Source organism: Daphnia pulex, chromosome 6 (assembly GCF_021134715.1).
Source record: "Daphnia pulex isolate KAP4 chromosome 6, ASM2113471v1".
Taxonomy (NCBI): domain Eukaryota; kingdom Metazoa; phylum Arthropoda; class Branchiopoda; order Diplostraca; family Daphniidae; genus Daphnia; species Daphnia pulex.
This window is the reverse complement of record NC_060022.1, coordinates 439618-465180: the sequence shown is the minus strand read 5'-3', so window position 1 is coordinate 465180 and position 25563 is coordinate 439618. Positions and strand designations below refer to the sequence as shown.

Sequence of the window (25563 nt, the reverse complement as noted above, 5' to 3'; positions counted from 1 at the left end):
TTAGGAAGGGAAAAAAACGAGTTATGGGGAATTTATGTAAAAAAATTAATAAACATGTTTTCGGGATTGGGAATGGAATGTGGTGGTTGTCAGGTGGAAGAGTGGTGACTTTAATTTTCATATTTCAAAATATAATGTAGTATGTTAAATGTACTGAAGTGATTAATGTGAAATAATACATTATAGATCTACAAAACTTCTTAATGATACAATATATTATCCAACTAATCTAAAATCATACAACAGTTGTGTTGACAGGTGTATCAGGTAATTGGTTGTAGGGATGTGAATGTTGTAGGGATATGGTTTAGTCAGGTAAATTGAAAATTGGTCATGAGTTATGGGATTACAGATTAATTAGGTATAAGGTTAGAGGATTATAAGTGTTGTATGATTTTAGATTAATTAGGTAATAGGTTGTAACATTATAGGAGTTGTTGTGGATTTATAAAGTTTTTATCCACGTTTTTCACATCAGAACATATTAACATACCTCATTATATTTTGAGATATGAAAATTCAAGTCACTACCCTCCCACCTGACAACCTCCACATTCCTTTCCCAATCCCGAAAGCATGTTTATTAATTTTTTGACATGAATTCCCCATATGTTTTTTTTTTCCTTCCTAACATATAAACGATAAACTGCAGACACAATGACAATTCAACAAAATAATGATGCAACTTTCGTAACACTGCACCAACACAAAAAACAGCCAGGTTAACTTGATGCAAATAGATCTTTTACCAACATAGGCTGCAATAACGACTGAAAAACTAAATGATACTGTTCATCAAGCACTACCTCAACGCCAGTACAGATAGCAAGAGACATAGACAAAATGCAGTCGATAAATTATGCCTCGGCAGCCATTAGACAACAATGACTGTTTTGCCCACCACCTCAAACACGGGACGGACACAAACATAGGGAAATAACACATTGAAGTATGATATTGAACTGCAAGTCTGACGAAACTCCATTTCAGCGCATCTCTCAAGTAGAAAATTACTGCAAACCGCTGCAAACCCACTTCACACCAAACAGCAACACCATAAACAGCTCAAACATCAAACTGACCATGGAATCCTACAAAGCAAAAGAACGTTAATGAACCAGTAACATTTTGAAATGTAAAAAAAGATATGAAATCAAAATTAAAATTTACAAAGCAAAACAACAAATGCCATTGATGTTTAACTTTAGCTTACAATCGTAAAATAAATTTTTCAAACACTTAGTAATTAAGGCAAAGATTTTCTTCGAATTTACATCAGACTGGAGAAAAATAAATCAAGAAGATGACCAAAGATGAAGATTTAACTTCAAGTTTTTAAGAATGAGGGGAATTTCTGTTCTGTTTGATCAAAATAATTTACAACTCTTCACAAGCTGATTTTCTTTTCATAAAAGCTGTCTTATTTAGAAGCAGGAGTAGTCAAATTTCATCTAAATCAAATTCTTAACTTCAGTAAATTCTAAACAAAGAACACGCATAACTAGCACAAATACGTAGACAAAAGTTTAAGCAAAATGCTAACCCGCTTGATCTATCTATCTTACACGTAAATCATTACCATTCCAGATTTCCTGTTTTCTTCATATTTTTGTTTTGCAATATAGTAGAGACCTCATTAAAGAGACATCTTGTTGATACGGCACCGCGCGTTGAGAAAGGCAAGATCTCCGACATGCTCTCGTCACAAAATTAAAATAGATTAGTAAAAATACATCTCTAAACATGAAAAATATATGCAAATGATATTTCACTTTAGCTTGCAAATGTATCATAAATGGTTGCAATGTGTTGAAGTTAAGGCAATGATACACTTTAAATTTAGATAACTGGAGAAAAAGATATCATGCAGAGGACCAAAGATAACTTTATGAAAATTTTCTTTAAACTTCCACTTAAATAAAAAATGCAAAGGATGACAATCAAATCATGTAAAACCACACGTCCAGACTTCACTGAAAGTTACAATATAAGAAATCAACTCTCTGGTCTCCCTTTACTTAATTTAAAGCTTTCTTAAAGAGAAATTAATGAACATAGTTACCTTATCATTTCTGGTTTCTGCATGAGATGCCTCACAAACTGATTGCAACAGCTAACATGTTCACAACTTCCACCAACTGGCTGCAGCTCATACTCAGATGCTGTTAAAACAATTGAAAAAATATTAAATTACTATTGAGAAAGAAATGTCTTGTTGGATGTAATATAATGAAAGGGATAAAGTTAAACTAAACAGTCCCTCAAAACTACAAGAATATACTATTTGGAATTGTGCTCATTTTAGCTTGCAACTGTATCATAAGAGGTCGCAACATGTTGTAGTTGAGGCAATGATAAACTTCAAATTTAGATTACTAGAGAAAAAGAAATCATGAAGATAACCAAAGATTACTTTGTGAAAATTTTCTTTAAATTTTTTCAAGTTGAAGGGGAATTTCTATAATGATTGATTCGAAACTGACAACAAATTTTCCACAAAAGCTGTCTTATTTGGAAGCACGAAATAAGATAGCATTTTGTTCTTGATGTCAAAAACAAGTGACAACCTACATGATTTAACTTAAAAGTACATTATTACCATTTCAGATTTCCTGTTTTCATCACATTTTTGTCTTGCAATATAGTAGAGACCCTCTCAAAGACACACCTTCATGACACGGCAGCGATCACGTGGATAAAGGCAAGATCTCCGACATGATTTTACAAAAAAAAATTAAAGTGGATTAGAAAATGGACTTCCAAAAAGTCAAAACTCTCACAATTGACTTACTTGCTTTAAAATTGTTCACTTTCCATTCAGCTTGGTCGAATGGCGTGGAAACATTTTTTCAAATGTAAAAGTGAAGACCATCATGAAGCAGCAACCCATTCCCGTACACCACCGTACACTGCCTCAAAAGCAAATGGCGGCTTCGTCACTCACGAACAGACACTCCGCCACCTGGTGGACACAATTTTCGACAAACGACATATTCCAGAAAATTAGCATAAAATTAGCAAGCAAGCTGACAGGAGTAAAGACTGTAAAGTTGAATCACCAAAATCCGTCAAAATTATTTTGATAGTAGAAATTGTACAGAAAAATCTATAGCAAAGAATTTAATAAAAAAAAAATAAAAAGGATAAAAAATTAAATAATGTAAAACCATGGTAAAACCATACGTTCACAGACTTCACTGAAAGTTACAATACTGAAGCAAAGGGATCTATTCTCTGGTCTTCCATTACTTAATCTAAAGCTTTCTAAAAGAGAAATTAATGAACATAGTTACCTTTCTGTGAATCATTTCTGGTTTCTGCATCTCACAAACTGAATGCAACAGCTGACTTTTTCACACCTTCCACCATCTGGGTGCAGCTCATACTCAGTTGCTGTTAAAACAATTGAAAAAATATTGAATTAATATAGAGAAGGAAATGTCTCGTGTGATGTAATATAATCAAAGGCATAAAGTTTAACTCAACAGTCCCTCGAAGCTACAAGGATACTCTATTTTGGAATTTGTGCTCATGTTGCCATTCTAATATCACAAATTTACAATAGAATCTACACTTGGCAAGACTTCCCAACTTACAATAGTAAGTCTAGTTCAACCCCATGGAAATTGAATCGTAAAACCACATGTCCAATGAAGATGCAACACAATCGATTCTACAACAAAATAGGATCTAGATCTACCCTGTCAACAACAACTAAATTTGAATGAAAATTGGTTGACATAACACACTTACTTTTCTGTCAAGTGTTTCTGCATGGGCTGTACATACATCCAATTCAAGTAGCAAGCAACATCATTTTCAGGCCACATGAATGTGATAACTGGCAAGGTGATTTGGCAGATTTGAAATTACAGGCTAGATTTCCTGTAAATAAACATGTAAAATTTTTAATTTTTTACGTTCAGCAATCATACAGTCTCGTAACGAAACAAAATCTTTTTAAACTTAGCTTTCATGATGGAAAATGGAAATGCCGCAGTACCATTATATTGAAATAGGCCTACGTCTTCACCGAGTGTCTCGGACTCTTGTGTCTCGGTCTCGGAAACGTCAAACGAATGACCAAAATTCGACTGAATGAAGCGGTCGACTGATAAAATGTTTTTTTTTTTAATTGCTAGATGGCATTACGGATTTGTTTCCTTCTTCGCTAGATGGCGTAAGGTAGGGGGCATTAGGGGGCATTCCCTTTCTCGGGCAGCTCTCAGGCGTTTCCACTTCCAGTACAGTTATGGGTTAATGCCCTGTAGAGGACTAGAGGACAATCCTTCAGGAGTAAAAAACTAAAAAATGCTTTTTTGTTGTTAACTGTACTGAATTGAAATTGAATGGCAACCGATTCTATAGTTTTCTATTTTCCTTGACATCCCGCACACGCAATTAATTTCACACGACATCCAGCCTGGCGAGACAAATTAAAAGAAAACAAGAAATTCCAGAATTCCACAGGCAAAGAACAATCTTTTCCGTTTCCGTGTTTAATAGAATATGATACATCCAGCAGCACACAAAAAGCTCAAATGGCGCGTTTCTTCAATATAGAAAACATCCAAATTACATCGAAAAATTGATTGATTGTTGGTTTTTTTTTTCTTTTTCTTCAATGTTTTCTTCTTTTCTCTCATTCAACTCTGTCACTCCCTGGAAAACCATGGATAATATATATATTTTTTTTGTTTTTTTTTTCCTCCTTGTGGGCTATATAAAAATAGAGAAATAACTTCTTATCTATAACATATGGCCAAGCAATGTCCTATTTTAGTTGGTTGGTTTTGGATCATAAGATATAAACTGTATATATAATATATATATTTATGTGTGTATGTGGTGGATAGAGAAATAGATGGAGATAAACTGTGGAATCCGTATATAAACACCCTGGAAAATATGCGTATTTTTTTCTTTCTTTTTTTCTTTAAGTTTTAGTGTGTAGAATTGAACCCAAGACATAATAATAACGTGGCGATTGTTTCTCTGAAAGGGGAATAAAGTCACAGACATTTACGTTTGCATCCATCGAATCAAAGAAACCAGGGGGCAAAGGTAGGTGGAGATATCAAGTGTGAGAAGGATAGAGAGCATATAGAGAATATCAAGGACCAAAAAAATATAATATGGGATAGAAAAATAAAGATAAACAAACAAACCAAAGGCAAAAAAAAAATATATATGAATTGGCACCACAATAAACTTTCATTCAACTTGCTTCCATTAAAGTCTCTCTCCCCGGAAATGTTTCGTTTCATTTTTTTTTTTTATAATAGCGTCAGTTTTTTTCCCCCCGTTTTGGTTTTCTTTTTGCGAATGATGCCATGGGTAACTTGGAAAGAGGAACGAATCAAAGGACAGATAATAGAGAGAACGTTTTTCCGACTAAAGTGCTCGAATGGAGAACGAAAAGTAAACATAAACCGCATAAAGTCAATACATTTCATTGACGGAGGACAAACAAAAAAATGGAGTTGGAATAATTCTCTGCAATAGCATACGCACACACACAATCCGGCGAAGAAAAAATAAAGTGCAAAAGACAAAATCATATATAGAAAAAGGAATAAACGTAACTTGGCGGAGGGAGAGGGAGAAATAGATCAATCCGAACCCGAAACAAATATATATAAAGAAAAACGTATTTCCATTATATAACTCATGCGCTGTGCCGATGAGGAATGTTTTGCCAATAACAAGTGACTTGGAACAACTTGTCGCAGTGGGGCGATAGTAAGGTGTGTGTGGGTGTGGGTCACATGGTGTATGAGTGGACACACGGGGGGGTTTGTCTTTGCAAGAGTATCAATTAAAGAAGGAGAGGATCAATTTAAGTCGCTTGTTTAACACCGTCGTTTCGCTTCTCTCTTTTCCTAAACAACAATATAATATGGAGAAAATATCGTAGACTATCTTATAATAGAGAATTGATATGGAATAAACAATCCGGTCCGAAGGGAAGCGGTGGTGTGATGTGCGGATTGTGTCAACTGTAAATTTGTGCCGTCGGAGTCGTTCCCTCCCAAAAATTCCCAGAAATCCCACGAGCGGCGGGAATCATCAATCCCGTTTCATCATTTTTCGTAATTTGTCTCGTTTACTTTGCCTCCCCTTTTCCGGCTGCCACACAATATCTTTTGCTTTTCAATGATTGCTCTTCACTTAACACCTAGGTTATCCATCACTACGGCGATTATAATGGCAATGAGGATGAAAGCGGCGATGATGATGAAGACAACTTGCTGATCCTTCAGAGGTTTCGGCGTCTTCTTCGCCATCTACAAACGACAAAGGAAAACGACATGAGAAACCACATGGAACACGCCAGAAAATGAAGAATAAAAAGAGGAGAAAAAAACAATCGCGGAGAAGAAATCGATAAAGGGACGGGATCAGGATTCCAGCACGAGCTACAACAGTTTCGCCACCCAGAGCGCTACTGTTGCCGTCCCTTTTAAAATAAAACAAAACTCAAATTGTTTTGACGGTATTTACCTGACTGGAAGCATTCTGTTGCGAATCGATTGTCGATAGATTCTGGGCTTGATTTGATGGCGTCAAGAATGTTTTCAAAGGCGAATAAGCACCCGGGATTTCGCCGTCCTGGCACAGCCGGATCGGGCAAACGCGGACAGAGTATTCGGTCCTCGATTCCAATCCGTCGACGGCTATTTCGCTTTCCCAACACCTCCTCATCTGTGCGCCATCAAATAAACATTAATTCCAAGTGCTTTCCCAAAAAATTTAAAATAAAAAACAAGTTGAGAAAAAGTGGTACCACTATGGGCTCCTGCGACTCCCTGGTCCGTGTCACTTCCACCAGATAAATCACGCTGTCACTGGACACGGGTAATCGGTATGCCGACCACACGATACGGCAGCTCGTTTCCGTCAAGTCAAGCACTTCCGGCTCTGGTATCAAACATCAAATAAAAACATATGAAACCCACGAATCAATAATTTATGCCTCAACGATTCGATAAGAATTTTATAGGTTTTTATTTACTCTTGAGCGTCGGCGGTGGCGCTCTGGTCGTCGTGTACACCACCTCGTCGGAGTAAGGTCCTTCGCCCACCTCGTTGCGAGCGCATATCCGAAAAGTGTAGGACGTCGATTCTTTCAATTTCGGCACCCTGTAGCTGTGACTGGTTCCCTCATAAACCAGATAGAACCTGAATAATCAAATAAAAAAAAAGGAGAAAGAAGAAGAAAAATGTCATTACATGACAACGACACTTGAAAGCGACTCGTGAGTCGACGACGACGTCAATATATAGATTTCTCAATGCCAAATGAAATACTTGTCGCTGCCATCCTCCTGCATTTCCACGGAATAATGGATGAAATCCAGGTTCTTGCCGTCGGCCCAGCGCAGCTTCAGGCTGTTGTGATTGGCTTGAACGCACTCGAGCCGCGGCGCTTCGGGCGGCAAAGGTCGAGTGCTGAATTTGAATGCTGTCGAGTAAGGACCCACGCCGATGGCGTTGGCGGCTTGAACGCGAACTCTGAAAACACACACACAAGGAGAGAATGCAAGTTTAGAGAGAGAAAAGGACCGACTCTGAGGGGTCGCTCATTTATTGATCCAAAGAACAAACCTGTAGGTGGTGTCGGGAGTCAGGTAATTGACGTCAAAGGTTGTCGAACAATCATTAGTGGGGAACGTCCCTCTGTCCCCGATTTCCACGTTGTAGTGCGTGATGGACGAGCCGTTGCAATGGGGGGCGTTCCAAGAAAGACTCAGACTGGTCGCCGTCACGCACGTGCACCGCAAACCAGAAACGGACGCAGGGGAAGAAGCCAATGTCGTCATGGAAGAGACTGGAGAGAAAGCACTGAGACCGATAGCATTGACGGCCTGGAAAGAAAAAAAACGGGCGGAAAAAGAAAATTCACGCATGAGAACACTGGAATGAGAGAATACTGCTTAGAAACAATTAGCCAACATTACCTGGACGCGGAAATGGTAAGTGTTCCACGGGTGTAATCCTTTGACTTCGAGTTGTTTGGCCGACCCGCTGTGGTGGGGCGTGAAAATTAATTGATCCGGGTCGACCGGGTCTTCCGCGTTGTTGGCCGTTTGAACATCGACGGCCGAATCGGTTAACGAACCGACGCTCGAGCTCTTGGTGACTCGCGGGTGAGGCGCCATCTCTAGACGGTATTCGTGGACAGGGGAGCCATTGTTGTCCGGCTCGTTCCAGACGAGCGACACCGAATGCGCCGATCGATTGGTCACCAACGGCTGGACAGGAGCACTGGGAACACCTGGGCCGCTCTTGATCTCGAACAACTCGGACCAGGGACCAAACTAAAAAAGACGATCAGATATTTATCATCTTGTTGCATATTGATAGAACTTTACGAGCAGAAAATAGCCCGTCATGAATACGGGTGTTATAAAAAGAATAGGCCATCCATTATAAATTTAGCGGAACGTACCCCGATACGATTGCTGGCCCGCACTTGAAACGCGTAGCACCTTCCGGGAAGAAGAGACGCAACGAGGCATTCCGTCTCATAGCCGGAGAAGGCGATTCTTGTGCTGCCATCCGGGTTGATGATATTCACTTCATACTGGGTTACCATCGATCCGCCGTCGTATTCCGGCCGCTCTATTTGAATCCCATGGAAAACATTAGAAAATAGCACTCAACGTTTGGCCGGCGGGCAAAAGCCTCCCCCCACCAAAAAACCGCAGAAACCGCAATATAATAAACAATTTTGTCGCCCTTGTTATTTCTTTTCTTTTCCCTTATTTATTTACCCCATCCGAGCTGCAAACTGGTGGACCGCACTTTGCCCACCAAGTGCGGTGCTGCCGGAGCTCCTGGGCAAACGGGCTCGGTGGTGACGATCAACGTCTCGGAAACATCGCTGTGCTCCTGGCCGTTAAAGCACGAAATCCGAACGCGGTAAGTGGTTCCCGGCGTCAGTTTGTCGCAGTTGAATTCCGTTTCAGGCCCGTTCCAGATGGGCGAAAAGCCTGTGCCAGCCGAGTCCAGTTCCAGCGAGTACTGTCTAACGGGAGCGCCACCCGAATCCAATGGCGGGTCCCAGCGAACGCGGAAGCTATGCGCCTGAATGCGTCCCTTGACGCTCGGGCGGGCAGGAGCGGCCGGGCGGTCGGCCGTCGTCGACAAGGTCGTCTCTTCCGACCACCTCGATAGGCCGTCGTCGTTCTGCGCCTGCAACTGTAACGAGATCAACAAGCAAATTCATTTTACGCGTTACGACCGGCGCCCATTTCCACTCGGATTGGTTAATTCAATCCATCACGTTTTGATTGGATTGCTGGCCGTCCCTCCCCTCCCCTAAAGTTGACATGTCGTCCAACGATGTCGATTTGCGAGCGAGAAACTTACTCTGAATCGATAAGCAGTGCTGCGAGTTAAGCCGGTGCATGTGTATTCGTTGTCGGATCCGTGGTAGACGTTGAGGAAGCCGTGACCCGAATCAGGGTCCACCATCTGGAGCGTGTACAACATGTCGGCCGGCGACGACGACGACGGACCACCACCCCACACGAGGTTCAGTTGTTTGGCGCTGGCCGAGCGCAATGTGGGCGGAGGAGGCGGCAGAGGCGGGGCGCCCATGGTCGTGGCTTTCAGGACCGGGCTCCAGTCGCTGGCCCCAATTTCGTTGCAGGCCGCCAGTCGAATTGCATAGCACGTGGACGATTGCAGCTTGCCGATGGTGAACTGCTTGTTGCGGTTGCGGTAGACTTCGCTGTACTGGTCGCCGCCCGTTCCGTCGTCGCACTCGAGGATGTAGTGGACGATGGTCGACCCGTTGTCCGACGGCGACGTCCAGCGCACCAAAAGCGAATTCCTCGTCCGGTTCTGCAATTTGGGCAAGAGCGGCGTATCGGGCCGGCAGGCATTAGTGCGGAACTCGACGACCGGCGCATCTTTGACCTTCATCTCGTTCACTAAGGCACTCACGCGGATCCAATAATCCGTGCCTGGTTGAAGATCCATCAACCTGTTGTGATTGTTTTTGGGAGTTTAGACGGGAAAAAAAAACGTTGTTATTGTCGTCGGTTGATCGGATAAGACAAAATAATCAAGCCAACAAAAAAGTATAAGAGCGCCATTCCATTATGAGATGGTGGGGCGGCCAGTCAGACGGAAATACCTGAAATGACATTCTTTGCCACGGTAACTGCACTTCTCTTGAGAGAACGAGGGGGATTTACTGCTGGCGCCCGTTTTCTGTCCCATCACAGCCTCGTACGATATGTCCAGCACCAAATCTTTGACCGGTTCCGTGATTCCAGTCGATTCCACTATCACAGGCTCAACGGGTGTCCAGCTGACGTTGGCAGATCGCGACCCGACATCAGCCACCTACACACAAACAAAAAACAAAAACAAAAAAACGGGAATTTGAAACTATTTTACCCCAACAAACAAACCAATAAACGAAATGTTCTCATTCTTGGAAAAAAACTACTAAACTCTCATTATGATTTTAATTATTATTTTATGACTTCCTGCAACAGACCTGAGGGGCTCCAAGTTCGGTTATTCGTTCCGCCATTGCTTCTTGATCGTTTTTCTTATTGGCTGCCTCCGTTTGCTGGTGGTGGTGGTGATGATGGTCTTGGCCGGCTGCAGGCAAACCAATTTCCGGCATTCCATTCTGATTGCGATCTTTCAGCTTACGAATGTTGTTGTTGTCTGTTTGTTTTCGGATTTCCCCCGTGAAAAAAGAAAAAGAAAACACAATTAGAGACAATTAATGAAAAATCATTTCCAGCCGACGCTGATCATCAGAAAAAGAAAAGAAAAATTGTACACACCTTTTTTCGGAGATGAAGGCGGAGTTTCGATTGAGGAAGATGCGGCCGGATTAGCGGTCACGTTAGCGCTCCCCGTTTTATTCGACCTACTCTCCAATTTCTTGCGAAGTTTGGCCGACTGCCTTTGCAGTCGCTCGTTGGGGTAATTCACCGGCGACGGCGGCGACGGAGGTGATGGCCCTAGCGCAGACGATGAATAAAAGAAAAGAAACGAATGAAATTGCCACCTTCTGGAATCTCACATATTTTTTCATAACCCATAAACAGTCTCCTGAAAGGATGACGATTATGACGTCGAGCTATGAATAATAATGCAACAATGCCCATCTGGCAACGTCGCAGTCTCTAAAGTATCAGGAAAATAAAGAGAGAAAAAGAAGAGAAACGCCTCTCTCTCTTTTGTGTGTTTGTTATCGGCTTGGATTAGGTGGCAGCAAAAGGAGAAGAATAGAAAAAGGGGGGAAAAGAAATGAAATTCCTAGCGGACATTGTGGAGCCTGCAGTGTTCATCACACACAACGTGGCAACGTTTCCCGGTAGGATTCTCAATCATCATGGCGGCGTCAGACTGAGCTCAGAGTCACAAAGTTTTTTGTGTATGTAAGTTGATACCTTTGGTGGTATTAGCAGCCGAGGACGACGACGACGACATGTTGTAACCGTGAGCCACCGCCGCCGCTGCTGGATGATGATGGTGGTGAGAATGAGGTGGTCGAGTAGCACCGTGGCTAATCAGACTGGGCGGTCCACCACCGTAAACAACACCTCCGCCCGTTCCATTCGAGCCGTAATACAGAGGTGGCGTCGTAGTCGTCGGCGGGGGGCCATGCGTCGAACCCTGCAACAACAACAACAACAACAACAACAAACGAAAAACAAAAGTCTTTAGTCACAAACACACACAAGACAATTGAAGCAAAGAAAAAGCCGGAAAACACTTTCAATTGAATGCCGACCTCGTCTTTATCAAGGCGATACATGATTCAAAGGGGCTGGCGAACTGGATGTGTGTGGCAAGTACTGCGTGATAGATCCCGAAAAATAAAAGACTATCGCTTTTTTTCTTACTAAGCATACGCAGTAGGCTAGCAAAGGGGGTTTCAGTGTGTGTAACGTGGCACGACTGACCAATCAGCCAACGCCAGCGCGTGTCAGGGATAGACCAGATGGCGCAGAGCGCGACAGCGCAACGCGTCAGCAAGTCTCTCCTATCTCTCGTCCTGTCTAAACTCCTGACAATATAAAGAGAAGATTTCGCCCATGTTTTTTTTTCTTTCCTTTTCCCGGGGTTAATTCACTTTTTGATTCCGCACTTGTGATTTCAAATACTTGCCCTCCCTCCTTTTGAAATCGGAAAATGTGTTTCGTCATCATCCCGTAACAATCGGGAAAAAAAACAATAAAAACAAAAGAATGCGGATATCTAAACCTTCCAGCAACAACAACAACAAAACCGGTTTCTTCAATGAGAAAAAACCAGTTTATCTCCCCTTTAACGATGTTTCACCTAGTCGAGTATCGAGTACAAATATAAAAAATATCTCGGGCTGTTATCCGATCCTTTCCACTAAATATAAAAGGCACAAATGACATTCTCTTTTTTTTTTTTTCTTTTCGCGGGATAGCGACAAAAATAAATTTTAAAAAATAAACTCGACGTGTCTTATTTTTTTTTCCCCTTCATAAATATCAAGGCAACATTCTTGGATACTCTCCTGTCTAGCTCTTCTCTGCACCTCACTTATTTGTGGCCGGGGCTTTTTTTCTCATTTTCTCCCGCTCGGATCCATTTCACGGTGGTGGGTTGATTTAGAAGAGTTCCTGGTAGACCCAACAGTGATCTATTCCAAGACTGAGAGCAGGGAACAAGGAGTCACTCGATCCTGTCTTGTATCATTTTCATCCTGCGATTCATCCCCCACGGCTGGATGCAACTAAGAGTGTAACACTCGACAACTACTCGAAACAAATCAAAATAACTCGCCAACCATCGTATAGACTTTGACGCACTCGTGTTGCGTGTGTAATAAAGGAGATGAATCAAATTCTCTGAACGATTTAACACCACCACCCATGTCCGCCGTTCGACGGAGCGGACGAATTTAAGAAAATAAAAAAGGCAAAGAGTGAGCTCCTAATCTTCTAGACACTCAACTTTTCTGATTCAATCGCGTCGGGGCCTTTTGACGTCACATAAAAGGCAATTTGCCTCGTGTCATTGACGCCGAGCCATTTCGTGTGACTCCCCATTTTTGCATGGCTGTCAATCTTTGATGAGATTCGATTGAGTTGCGCGGATGAGGGGTGTTAGAGGGGGGGGGGGCTGCAGCACACACCAGTGCCGGTGAAAAATACAAAAAATAAAACGTGGGTGGGCGAGGACATGGCAGTGACGTCACTGGGGGGTGGGTGGAGAAGCTCGGTGGCGAGGGGGGTAGCGAGGGGATAAAAATCAATACTTACATAGTGCGGGGGAGGCGGAGGTGGATGCGGCGGAGTGGCGAGCGGTAAAACTCCCAAGTTGTTCGACTGTTGTTGTGGCGGAGGTTGCGCCAGGGTTGAAACGGCCGTCGTCGAAGTCGTCGGTGTGGCTGTTGTTGTTGTTGCCGATCCAGCAGCCGCCGACGTCGTCTGCTGGTGCTGACCGGCTGTGGCAGCCGCCGCTGCCGCCACCGCGGCCGCAACAGCCGCAGCCGTTGCAGCCGGTGCCGGAGATAAGATGACGTGACGCAATGTGCCCCTCTCGTCGACTATCTGCTGGAGAACGTGACCAGGTGGCACTTGGACAGGTAGCGGGACGGGCGGCGATCCGGTCGACACCATCCGCACGGTAGCCGGACCTGTGTCAGATAAGACGAAATGAAATAAGCGACGATTCAATTCAACCAATTCATTATATAACGCAATCCAACACATGGGAATATCATTTTCCAGGATCGGGAGAAAACGGATACGACGAGAAATTCAATTACGGGACAATCCCGATGACATACAGATGCACAATCCAGCTAGACACATCCCGTCAAATAATCGTCACACCGTACACCACACAGAGAGAATAAGAGCAATCGGCTTAAAAACAGCGAGAGGAAAGAATAGGTGACGTCATTCACCTGGAGATGGATGAATGTCGTGTATACACACACACATATATCAGTCCTAAAACTTAATCTCCTCTGTGTGTGTACAGCGTGCAACGAGGAAAACTAAATAATAAATAAGAAAAAAAAAATGTATCCAGGAGATTGGTTAAAAATCCAAACGGTTTGCAACAGAAAACCCCGGGCGGGATTAGAAGCAACTCTCGAGAGCGGGCGACCTTCTCCATTAAAAAATGTGTTCTTTCCTCATGGACGGGGGGAAAAAGGAGATGTGAACATTATTGACTCGTCTCTTTTCTTATCGCATCTTTTATGCTGCATTTCATTTGGCCCACCCAGAGGTCCTGAAATAGAATGCAGCTCTCCTCTTTCTTATATTTCTTTTTTGGCGAGTCTTGAATTGGCGCAGGTCACGGAGAACCTGGGGAGGAGGACATTGGCAACTTGATCAGAATAACCCACCCAAGCCACCCCACCCAAAAGATCCGATAGCCAATGGACGAGGTTCATCACGGGAAACATTGTACGCCCGGTGAATGTGTCTGTGATGTGCGCCACGGAGGGAAAGAAAAACACACGGGGAAAGCATCAGCGGACGACGATCCTTCCCACGACAAATCGATTTCCTACACCCGAGCGAAAGAGAAGAAGAAGAAGAAGAGTAGGAGGAGGAGGAAGACGAGAGTCGAACGCCGGGAGAAAGCATATAGAAAAGGTCACGACGGCCATAGGTATAGTGCTTTCCTGCGTTGCCACTCCCGGAGACGGGTGCGCACCGTTTCATTGAAGGCAAACGTCCAAACGGTGAAAGCCAGCCATTTTCCAAGAACTTTGGCAATTTCATTCAGTCGGCTTTTGTTTTTGGTTTTCACCTTTGAATGCATAAACACTCGTTGGCCATCCCAGTAACAACCTCAGAATTCAACTTGGACTTTTAACATGGCTGTCATCACTTGCACTCCATCTACACTCCTTCCATTTATTTATTTTTGACTCGACTCTTCAGTTCCTCCGGAATAGAGATTAGCATATTTAGCTGCTTTCACGAGAGACTGGAAAACAGTGGACAGACATCTGGATGTAGACGTAAATCACTGTCACTCATGAATCTCTTTCGAGAAAAAACAACAACAACAACTACCACCAGGGAAGGACGGTCTGAAATGTTAATGACAACTCCGTCTGGATGGGCAAACGATATTTCGCAAAATAAATAAATAAATAAACAAGAGAGTGAGAGAGATACTACGTGGTGATATTTACTATATATCTTCCAACTCTCTTATCAGTTGGGCTCATCGATCAAGTTTCAGACGTGCCCACGTCACCACCACCGCCGACTAGATGGACTCTATTTCTTTACTCTCTCCTCTAGACTTCAAGAGCCACCAATGTTGCAACGATTCTACGGGGACCGCAGCACTAAAGGTCCTAATAGTACGACGACTAGAACTATATGCCCCCTTTCTTCTTCCCTCTTGCTATGCTGTTGCTATACTACGTAGTTGTACATCTGACGTCACAAGTTCTTTAAGAGAAACAGGGTGGAGGTGGGAAAACGGGAGGAATATAAGGCCCTTGTGAAAAGGGATCAATAGTGGTGGAGGGACTTGTAGTGTATGTACCTTGGCTCCCCCACAAGACACAATCGAGGTCCTCTTTTTTCTTTAGCGGGAGGAGGGGGATGTTCAGCTTGTGGTCCACGACAGCTGCAAAGTATTTTAATTTCGAGGAGAGAACGGCACAACTGTGTGCTAATTCGCTATAAAAGGAAGATAACAGCCAATGGCAGTGCCTGGACTTTTCTGCCGTCCAATTTCAATAGAGAAACCCCCCCAACACACACACAACTCGTCCGGGTTGTATTATGTCAACGCCATGACGAGGTTCATTCTGACTTGTATTTAAACTTTCAAAATATGAAGAAAACAAACGATTTATTTCCAACATGGATTAGAGTGCATGCCCAGATATTCCCCACTGTAAATAAATGAAAGAAAAAAAAAGTCATCGTCATCGTAACGCTTCGGGAGATGAGAGGGTAACAAGAAAAAAAAAATGTCTTTTCTCTCTCTCTCTCCCGAACGGGATACTTGTGTTACGCAAGTTCGTGTGTTGCTCGGGCTCATTTCTTACGCCAGCGGCGTGAAAATTTTATTTTTATTTTTTTGTGGCCTACTTCCTTGGTAACACACGACATAAGAGAGAGAGATGAAGCAAACACGAAAAAAAAACCCAGAGTGGCAAGTGTAGTACGTGAGTGGCAGACCGGGAAATTGTTGTTGTTTCGCCCACCCATCGAGGGGGGAGAAAGAAAAAGAAAAAAACCAGAGAAAACGAAACACCTGTCGAGATTCCATCTCATTTTTTTTTGCTTTCGGGAATCCTGGTTACACGTTTCGGGTATTTTAGCGCACACCTGCGTCATTATCTATCGATAAGAACCGGATTTGGATGGAAAACAAACAAAAGACACAATTTTTTGGGGGGGTTTGAATCAAAGAAAAAAGAAAAAACGCCGTGATTATTATCGTTCTTTACTCAAAGTTGCCTCTCCTCCCTCGCGAGTTTCGATCGAGTTATTAGGATCACGTTCCTGTGTGTGTGCAGGCTGCAGCTGCTATCCAATTTCTTGCCAGCAATTACCTTAATCAACACAATTCCCTGTAAAGGTGTCTATTTACTCCGCTAATGATCAGGTAGGAGAAGGGGGGAAAATCGTCTGCATACATGATCCTCCCGCACGCACACAGCAGTCCCTCACATACACCTTTCCCGTGCTCTACCTGCTACTGTAACGTTTGGACCCCAAAAAGCGAAGAGATAGCCTTGAGGGTACGCGCCCGTGTGTTTTCCATGTGCCAAAGTCACATTGTTCACCATCGGCCAAGTTTCCTGCCTTTTTCCTCTCTCTCTCTCTTCCACCGTCAAAGGGAGAATCCCGCGTTTCAAGTTTCTGGGCGGCTGCGGGAATATATCTGGTACGTCAAGTTTGCCATTGACGTCACTCTGCTCCGCGCTAATCACGGACGGAATAAATAAATGAAAAAAACCCCAGCGGTTCTTTTAACTCGAAGTTGGTTCAAATACTTTTTTCCCCTTCTTGTTTTCCATTAAATCTGAGAGTCGACGACAGATCTGAGAAACTATCGGTCATCGCTTTTACTCGGAATACGCAAACGGTCATCGTCATTCATCAACTCGTCTGCCGAGCTTCTTCTGTTTACACCAAAAAAGAGAAAATGGATGACGACGAGCGATCGAGTTTCCAGCTTTTTTTTCCGACAATTTTCATCTGATTTTATTTTGGCTCCCGTCTTTATATAACGTCGAGACAACCGACACGAAACACACAGACTCTAGACGACAACAAGAGACTCTCTTTTTTCATTGACTTGCTCTCCCACTCGGCGTTGGTTGCAGATGGAAGAAGCCCGACAAGTTCCGAAAGATAAAACAGACGCGATTGGCGAATACGTTCAAGTGCTGGCCCAATCCAATCTGGATCTTGTCGTTTGTCTCCCTTCGCACGTGATTAGTAAACGATATGCTGCCGGCCAAAAGAGATTCCATCAGTCCCGAGAACCAATAAAAACCATTTCGGTGAAGCTAAACAACTTGTTTATCCCCCGCTAGATTAACGACTTGATTATCGCCAACTTTAAATAGCTCAGCCGCGCCAAGTTAACTTTAAACGGGCGGATGGTGAGTTTTTATTTCCCTCGTCGGAGGGGTGAAAAAAGAAACTAACTGGTAGGGGGAGGGAGACGGAAATAAACGGCCAGCAATGTGACATGTCGGGGGTGGCAAGAGAAAGTCTAGAATTTCTGGGGAGTGCCCAACAAAACACACACACACACAAGGCTGCTACACGCTATCTCTATCTCTCTCTCTGTGAAGAGATTTACCAACATGGACGACATCCGTCACCAGAGACGAAAGGCCCATCTGTCTAAGCCATAAGAACGTCGTTTGCGCCTGGTTGTTTTCTTTCATACACACATCTCCATTTTTATTTTTGAGTTTCTCAGCAGCACATCGACTGGTTCTCTTCTTTATTTGCTTTTCGAAATGTCGAGCCAGTAAATCGTCGTGACGAAAAAGAAACCCCCCGGTCTCATAATTGAATTGGTGTGTGTATGTGTTGTATGGGCCGCAAGATTGTGAATTAGATAGCAACCCAAAAAGACTGTGACGACGACGACGACTTGTCTAGGATGAGATAAGATGAGAAGAAGAAGAAAAAAAGGCATACACACTAAACAACAAGCAGCCGACTGATGAAATAACAAACTTCCCAGCGGCGGCACGGCCACCAAACTAGAGGTTATCAATGATGGACGTCTTCAACCCGAATGGGTAAAGGAAAAGAAAAAGTCGAGAGAGAGAGAGAGAGAAAAAGGCCTTCTATCAGTTTACATGGCGGAGACTCTCGGACATAGAAACGAAATGTGTCTGGGGCTGGACAGACGAGTCGACCACAACCAACGACTTGTGTTTCTGCTTCTGGGATCAGGGTTTTTCCGAGAAAAAGCCGAGGTCCGGCACCCAAATTGTTTATGGAAGAGATGGACAGCCCAGTCAGCCATAGCCACAAGGGAGTGGCTTGGAACTTTGGATGAAATGTTTTTTTTTCCGTTTTGCTACAAACATTTCCAGAAGCACACAAGAGAGAAAGGGAGGTCAAGTTCGTTTTCCTGGCATAGCCAGAACCGGATATCGACTGTGACCGAAAATGCCTTTGCTACACACACACAGAGGGAGAGAGTCCATGAAAATAGAAAGGGAATAAACGGCCAATTGGGGAGTCGAATAAACGCAGGACTAAATAAAAAGAAGAAAAAAAAAGTCTCCAATCGTGACGGGCACACAGAAAAGCTTCTTAACTCTTGGTGGTCGTCATCATCATCATCAACGGCCGCCCCCGCTGAAGAGCAGCCAGGAGGGAAATGGATTGTTAAAGGGCAACAGCCAGAAATAGGTTGACGGGCGGCCGGCCGCCCTATGCATTGTCCAACAGCCCCTCTCTCTCTCTCTCTCTCTCTCTCTCAATTCCGTGCAATCAACAAGAGGGTGGGCTCAGTGGGGGCCTCCTCCCCACTATACTCTGAAAATCCAACGTCACTTTCCCCCTCCACCCGCTTCCATGTGCGTCAGAGACAGCACACACAAACATGTTGTTGTCGTCTGGCGGACGATAACAACTCGACACACGGAGGTAGAGGGGACCCTTATAAAACATGCAACAATGCGCACGGGGGAGATATGTTCGATTTGAAAAACCCAACCCAAAAAAGAAAAAAGAATGGAGTACCTTGAATCACTTGAACTTGACCGCCCATCTGGAGGCTGACCGTTTCGCCGGGATTGACATGCAAATGAACGACGTGTTGACCGGGAGCCGACGGTGGCGGCGGGCAAGTCGATGACGATCCTCCGTGAAGGATAACCATTGGCGGATTGCCGGAAGCGGCAGTAGTGGCAGGAGGGGGATGATTGTTGTTGTTGTTGTTGTTGTTATTGTTGTTTGTAGTGGTGGTGGTGGTGCTTGGCGTTGTGGCTGCAGTGATGTTGACACCGGGAGATGATCCCCGAGAACGTCCAGAAGACGGTGATGGAGTGTATCGGCCACCGCCGGAAGAAGAATGGGCCTGGCCGGAAGCGCGTCTGGGTTGAGTGGCGTTGTTGTTCTGCGAGACAGATCGGTGATTGGGACGTTTGGGGCTGACGCTAGAGCCCCGTCCAGCTCGGTGATTCCTTCCGCCAGGACCACCCCCACCTTTTCCGGAACCGCCAAACGTCGTCAAATGAGGAGGAGGTGGAGCTCCATTTCCCCCTGCTGGACCTCCTCCGCCCAGATGGAGGCTGGGATGATCGTAAATGACACCAGACGTGGGATCGTAAGGAGGTGCAGCCAAAAGTCCCGTATCGTAGCCTCCGCCGCCAATGTATCCGCCGTAATCGGCCATTCCGGCCGCCATAGGGTCGTGGTAGGCGTGCGGATGCAAGAAATGAGGCGGCGGATGCGGGTGGTGCGGTTGCTGCTGCGACTGGAAATGATGAGGATGACCCATGGGCCCCCCAATGACGTGGTGGTGATGGTGATGATGATGATGTGGGTGCGGATGATGGTGATGCGGATGGAAACCGTGTTGCTGTCCCCCCGGATGGTGATGCGGCTGCTGCCAGCCATGCGAGGCTTGAGCCGTTGGCATCTGGTGGTGCGGGTAACCGGCCATGGCCGAAGCGTCCACCAGGACCGTCGTGAAACCCGTTTCCGTGTTGATAGCCACCGGCTCCATGACTCTCGGACCGTGAACTACCGGGCCGTGGTGCTGCTGCTGCTGCAAATGCTGCCGATGGTGAACTTGTTGCTGCTGCCCGTTCATCCATGAATAATCCACGCGAGGCAGTGGAAGCATGCCCGGCTCGGCCAAGATGGCGCCCATCATCCCTGCCATCGCCAGCTGCTGCTGCTGCGGATGATGATGCTGTTGCTGCTGGAGGAGCTGAACATTAGAAGCTGTCACTTCCATTTGCTGCTGTTGAGCCGCCATCATCATAACTTCGTGTTCCGATTGGCCTTCCGATTCCGTGTGACTGCCAGTCGTGCCGTGACCGGAATCGGGACTGGCGACGCTCAGGTTATCTTCGCGCGGATTGGCTGGTAGAATCAGAGACGATGCGGATGATGTGACATGTTGACACGAGTCGACGACATCGCCGCCGTCACCTCCGCTGGCTTCTTCTTCTTCTTCTTCGTTAACCAGTTGATGACTTGATTTGGTTTCTTTTTCTTGATCCGTTTCACTGCACAGGGGGATGCTAGCAACAGGCATCTTTGAGTTATGATGTAATAACGTCGACTCGGCTGCTGGCGTCGATCCTGTCGTCGTCGTCGATGGGTTGGAATCGTCGTTGCTGGCCGTCTTCACTTGGGCCATCGCTGACACACACTCGCGCACTGCTCCGGTCGTGATTATTCAGCGCATTTCTTCGCCAGTCACTTGGTTCACCTCGGGAGTTTTCGACTGGTATTCACTTGGCCGACCGACGAACCGAAAACTGTTTGGAACGACAAATAAAAGATAAAGGTGAAAACATAAGAATTGATAGCGGACTCTTAAAAGCTAGGGAATTTTGTTATTCATGGAACTATTTTATACGCTAAAATATTCACTCTCAACAACTCCCAGTGTTTTTCTATACGGACGTTTGATCTTTTGTTCAGCACCATGTATTATGTAACGGCTTCTACATTTAGGTTCCCCTTTTTTCGATCGGCAACAATACTAACGGAAATCCCGAAAGACTCGCAGAGAGATTGAATGAAATTTATAAGCGGTTCCGGCATCCATTTTTGTTGGGGGGAAAAATCTAAAATAACATTTGACAGAGAAACCGCCCACCGAAAATTCTCTCAGTCCCAGCAGTGCTAAAACTTTTCCGAGGTTTTTGCTTTGAAAAACGTCAATAAATAAGTAGATCAGTCCCATGTTGTTACGAATGGAGGAGCAGAGTCTAATCTACTCCTCCATAACCCTTAAACAATAATTGAAATTCTTTTTTAAGGGTAAAAAAAAGAAAAAAGTTTTCAGCACGAGGATTATTATTGACACGAGTAAAACTGGCAGAAATACGCCCCCGTTCTATATTGACATTTTTTTCCAGATTTTCTTTTGTTTCTTTGTTTCATCTTTCCTGGAAACTCGTCTAAAAGTGTACAACACAAATACAAGAAAACAAGAAAAAAGGTAAATTCATTTCGAAAGGTAGTGTGGGTGGTTAGGAACACTGGGGACAATTTCGCATTAAAAAATAAAACCCAAAAACTTTATTCCTTTTAACGGCCAGTGACCTAGCAACCTGAATCCAATATAAACGCCCCAAGAAACGGCCACCACCACCACACTCCCTTCTTTCTTCTTTCCCATGTTGTTTCTCGAGGGGGAAATTAAGAGAATTTGGGAGAAAACCCTCGAGCTTGACGAGAAGAAAAAAGCAAATGCCAAAAAAGCGAGAAAAGTCACGTTCTCACATATTTCACATGCTTCATGTACAATATGCCCAACTATACAATCTGACACAAGAATTATTCATGTGCATGGGGGCATTAGGTACTACCAGTGGTGGGGGTGCAGTTGTCAGGAAATGACATTTCACCTGCTCCATATCATAATAACATTTTCATTCCCGGTCGAAGAACTCTCTCTCTCGGCAATTTACAAAAATTAGAACGTTATTGCAGTTAATTCCCCTTCTTCTTCACAAAAGTGTGTCAACTATTTCCCTCCCAAAAAAACGCATACATGAAAATATCAAAGACGCAAAATAACCAAGCACACAAAACAATGGAGTCCACACGTACACACACACGAACCTGATGCCTTTGTATTGATGACCGTTTTTCCCTACGGCCAGGCTAACTTGTTGTCTTGACCACGAACTCACAGATACTGAAGTGAACGGAGGAAACGGGGCCCGATGTTGTGGATGCCAATTCTCTACACGAAGGCAGCACGAAAAACCCTCGACGGACGACACACCACACACAGACACACACACACAACACGACTGCCTTGGTTGGCACTCACGCCGAAAATGAATCTCTCGGCGCGCGCAGCCGACTCGGTGAGAGAGAGAAAGATTTTTTGACAGTTGGTGGAATTCTCTGTCGAGTGTGTGATGTCGAAAACACGAAGGACGAACGGGAAGACTCCACACAGACAACTAATTTCTAGAAAAAATATGACTTTACATTAAAAAGTCTCAAAGCAATGTCGAATGGGCGGAGACATCCGGCGTCCTTTTTCTTTTGTCTGCTCTCACGCCATCTAGCGGTCGATTTTATAACGTGACGGTCAAACCAGATTCGAAATTTCTTTCCAAAGTCGATAAAGAAAAGTCAATTCCAAGTGAAACAGGCCGTAAGATAACAAAAAAGAAATGATAAGATAGCCAAATCGGGAGACCGTGAACGAAATGGCAAATGGCCATATGTTGCAAATCTTGCCTGTGAGCCAACTAACGGCCACTCTATCTAGTGGTCCACGTCGATAGTCTATATACCAATGATGCAACATACTGTAACAGCGAATCCAATGGTAGCTAAGGGAAAAAAGAAAATCCCGTTAAACCATCCGAGTGGAAGCACATTAGATATTCTGACGACGATAGTGTGATTGTGACGTTTGGGTTTTCCGCTCTAACAGACGCAGAACGAACTGCGTCATGCGAGTATGTGGGCTGTGCGCACAGTTGATACAACAAAAACGGCAGACGTCAAGTTAATGTGGGAAGTAAATTAGAAAGTAGCCTTTTATATATGGTAGAGAAAAATCTACTTGCCCTCAACGTGCGTATAGCAGAAGCTCATTAGTGTCAGATGCGTATACTTAACATCCAATTTTTTTGTCTTCTTCGATCAATTCCGTCTGAAACTTGACAAGCGGAGAACTTTCCCTTTTGGGTAAGTTCAGTACGGTACAAAGGTGAACTGATGATGACGAACTTTCAAGATCTTAAGGAACGGAAAAGAATCAATCAAGAAATTCACTCCGGAAGATATGATCATTTTTTAATAGAATTTTTCCTCTGATAACAGAAAAAGGGGAAAAGTTAAACGAAAATAATTCTAAGCAGTAATCAGTGATTCACAAAAGTTTGGAAAAAAAGGCAACTTTTATAGTTACAGGCAAGGGTAAAACGAGAAACTGTTTTAGACGACGTAACACTTTCCGCGCGGGTTTCAAAAGATGGCCCCCTCCCGATTGTGATGCAATTCACGACTACAATTGTTTTGATTACATATGAAAAAAGAAATGTATGCATGCATTATAGACTCAGAAACCTCTGGCAAATTGTTAACAGGCTTGAAAAGCCTTTTAACTTAGTTTCTTGTTGTTTTCGTCATTATCTCTGTATTCTATTTCGTTATCATATCCCCTTTTTTTTTATCAGGAGAACCGTCACTTCCGTTCCATGTTGAAAGACAATTAGAGTCGATTCGGGAACCGTTCACTCCCAGTTGTGTATGTCGCTGTCAACGGCAGCCCAAAGAAGTCAGCATCAGCCAGCGGCCGCACTGCTGTATATAGGATAAGCCGGTTAAGGTATCTTTCCACCCACTCTCTACCTCACTTTGCTACTTTTTCGTCGAATTGTGACGTCAACGAATAAATACATTTTCCATGATTCTCCAGGTGCTCTTGACGATCTAATCAAAGTTTCCTTTCGTCCCCCCCCCCCTGGTTATAAAGGACAGTTGATGTAAAAGTAGTACATCTCCAATTCAAGGTATAATGTGTTAACAATAAATTCTAGATTAAAAAAAACATTACTTATCTCATTGGTTTGTTCTTTTATGGAAAAGTACAGTGTCTTAATTAAAAGAGATTTTTTAGTTTTGAATTTCGATTGACGTGTAGTTAAATCCAGACAAAGTTAGGCTAGACCTCAGAACCTTATCAGCAACTCGTAGGTCGGAGTAGATTGTCAACTTATTTTCCACGCCAGTCTGACTTCCACAGGCGTTAAAGAATTATTTTTTCCGAGAACTTTTGCCACGCAGCCAATATTTAACCAAGATACTGTCATATCCCCTTTGTAGATCCGACATCTTCCAACTGTAAATTCGGCCCCGAGTATCGCGATGACGCAGGAGAAAGTGGAAAAGCAAATTCGTCACTGGAGCCAGCAGACGAGTGTTAACGATGAGTTGGGGAAAAAAGACTGTTAACAGTCTCTTGTATAACATATGCATACATTTATTTGTTGCACCAAAGCGCTATTCATTCCGCAGCGCTCACTCCTCTCGACACAAAACCCTTTCTCATTAAGGTGATGGGGTTTTCTTTCTCCCGCTTGCCATCAAGAACAGCACGAAATTACAAATTCCCCTCATCACCCTTTTCATAATTATGATTCCTTCTATCTAGACAAACTTTGACATCTTGAGAGATCAGTTCACCATGTCGCCAACTGACCTCATCATTTCCTTAGACTGACGTAGACGAAACCGGCTTATATAATACACACCTGAGGGGGTCGAAGGGATGCGCGCAGAGGAATTGACGGTGCACACGCTCAACTTGAGACTAGATGGAAAACAGACGACAAGTATCGCACCATTGTTCGCTGCTGCTGGCATTAAAAAGGGAGAGGCATTCACGCCATTACCGGGAAGGTCAACAGCGCAACTACTGTCACGACTGGACTTACAATAGGGGTGGGAAAAAAAAGAAGTAGAAAAATCAATTATAAGTGACACACTTGAATTCGTCAGCTCCGAGTTATCGGAAAGACTTGTATGAAACTCGGCTATAGTACTATATGACGTACACTTTCGTGCGAAACATTTCGGCGGGACAGCAGGTGCCCAGAAGAGGTTATTGAAGTGAGCAAGCAGGTACTGAGTATATATATAAGAAGGTATGCGTCATCAGTCTCTAAACTTTTGACGGCCAACTCAGCAATTTTTCCTTTTTCTTTTTCTTTAGACGGCAGTGCATAATGATCTCCTCGGAAGAGAAATATTGACTTTATTGACCCAAGCGATTTTTCTATAGTTATGTAAGTCACCATTATAAAATGATGGCGATAAAATGATCAATTTTATTCCGGACTATTTGATTGAATTAGAATTTTTT

General features: G+C 43.9%; 1 protein-coding gene and 1 long non-coding RNA gene across 4 annotated transcripts; both read right to left on the bottom strand.

Annotated features, from left to right (window-relative positions):
• Positions 1 to 353: 353 nt before the first annotated feature.
• Positions 354 to 4068, bottom strand: LOC124196321. 2 transcript variants are annotated; one of them, XR_006875658.1, is made up of 8 exons: positions 4004 to 4068; positions 3754 to 3885; positions 3294 to 3393; positions 2792 to 2962; positions 2600 to 2708; positions 2063 to 2162; positions 1580 to 1696; positions 354 to 1091 (listed from the first exon to the last, which is right to left on the bottom strand). It is a non-coding gene; the product is annotated as an uncharacterized LOC124196321 (long non-coding RNA). The 2 variants fall into 2 exon arrangements; XR_006875657.1 differs by having other exon boundaries at positions 3754 to 4052.
• Positions 4069 to 4462: 394 nt separating this feature from the next.
• LOC124196319 (fibronectin type-III domain-containing protein 3A-like) lies at positions 4463 to 22666 on the bottom strand. Of its 2 annotated transcripts, none has more exons than XM_046591271.1 (17): positions 22296 to 22666; positions 19230 to 20980; positions 13278 to 13654; positions 11427 to 11652; positions 10815 to 10994; positions 10517 to 10692; positions 10148 to 10359; positions 9376 to 9994; positions 8778 to 9204; positions 8453 to 8625; positions 7962 to 8321; positions 7609 to 7868; positions 7312 to 7515; positions 7016 to 7182; positions 6788 to 6921; positions 6505 to 6705; positions 4463 to 6287 (listed from the first exon to the last, which is right to left on the bottom strand). In XM_046591271.1, exons 2-17 carry the CDS (start codon positions 20857 to 20859, stop codon positions 6168 to 6170), a joined length of 5466 nt encoding a protein of 1821 aa, XP_046447227.1. In that variant the 5' UTR covers positions 20860 to 20980; positions 22296 to 22666; the 3' UTR covers positions 4463 to 6167. The 2 variants fall into 2 exon arrangements, with proteins under 2 accessions (XP_046447227.1, XP_046447228.1); XM_046591272.1 differs by lacking the exon at positions 22296 to 22666 and adding an exon at positions 22040 to 22060.
• Positions 22667 to 25563: the final 2897 nt, after the last annotated feature.

Excerpts from the sequence above, each read along its gene's own strand:
- LOC124196319 (XM_046591271.1), bottom strand. The coding sequence starts at position 20,859 with ATGGCCCAAGTGAAGACGGCCAGCAACGACGATTCCAACCCATCGACG. Across the intron at positions 10,360-10,516 it reads CCGAACTTGGAGCCCCTCAG|GTGGCTGATGTCGGGTCGCG; the intron begins GTCTGTTGCAGG and ends GTTTGTGTGTAG. Across the intron at positions 7,183-7,311 it reads CAGGAGGATGGCAGCGACAA|GTTCTATCTGGTTTATGAGG; the intron begins GTATTTCATTTG and ends TTGATTATTCAG.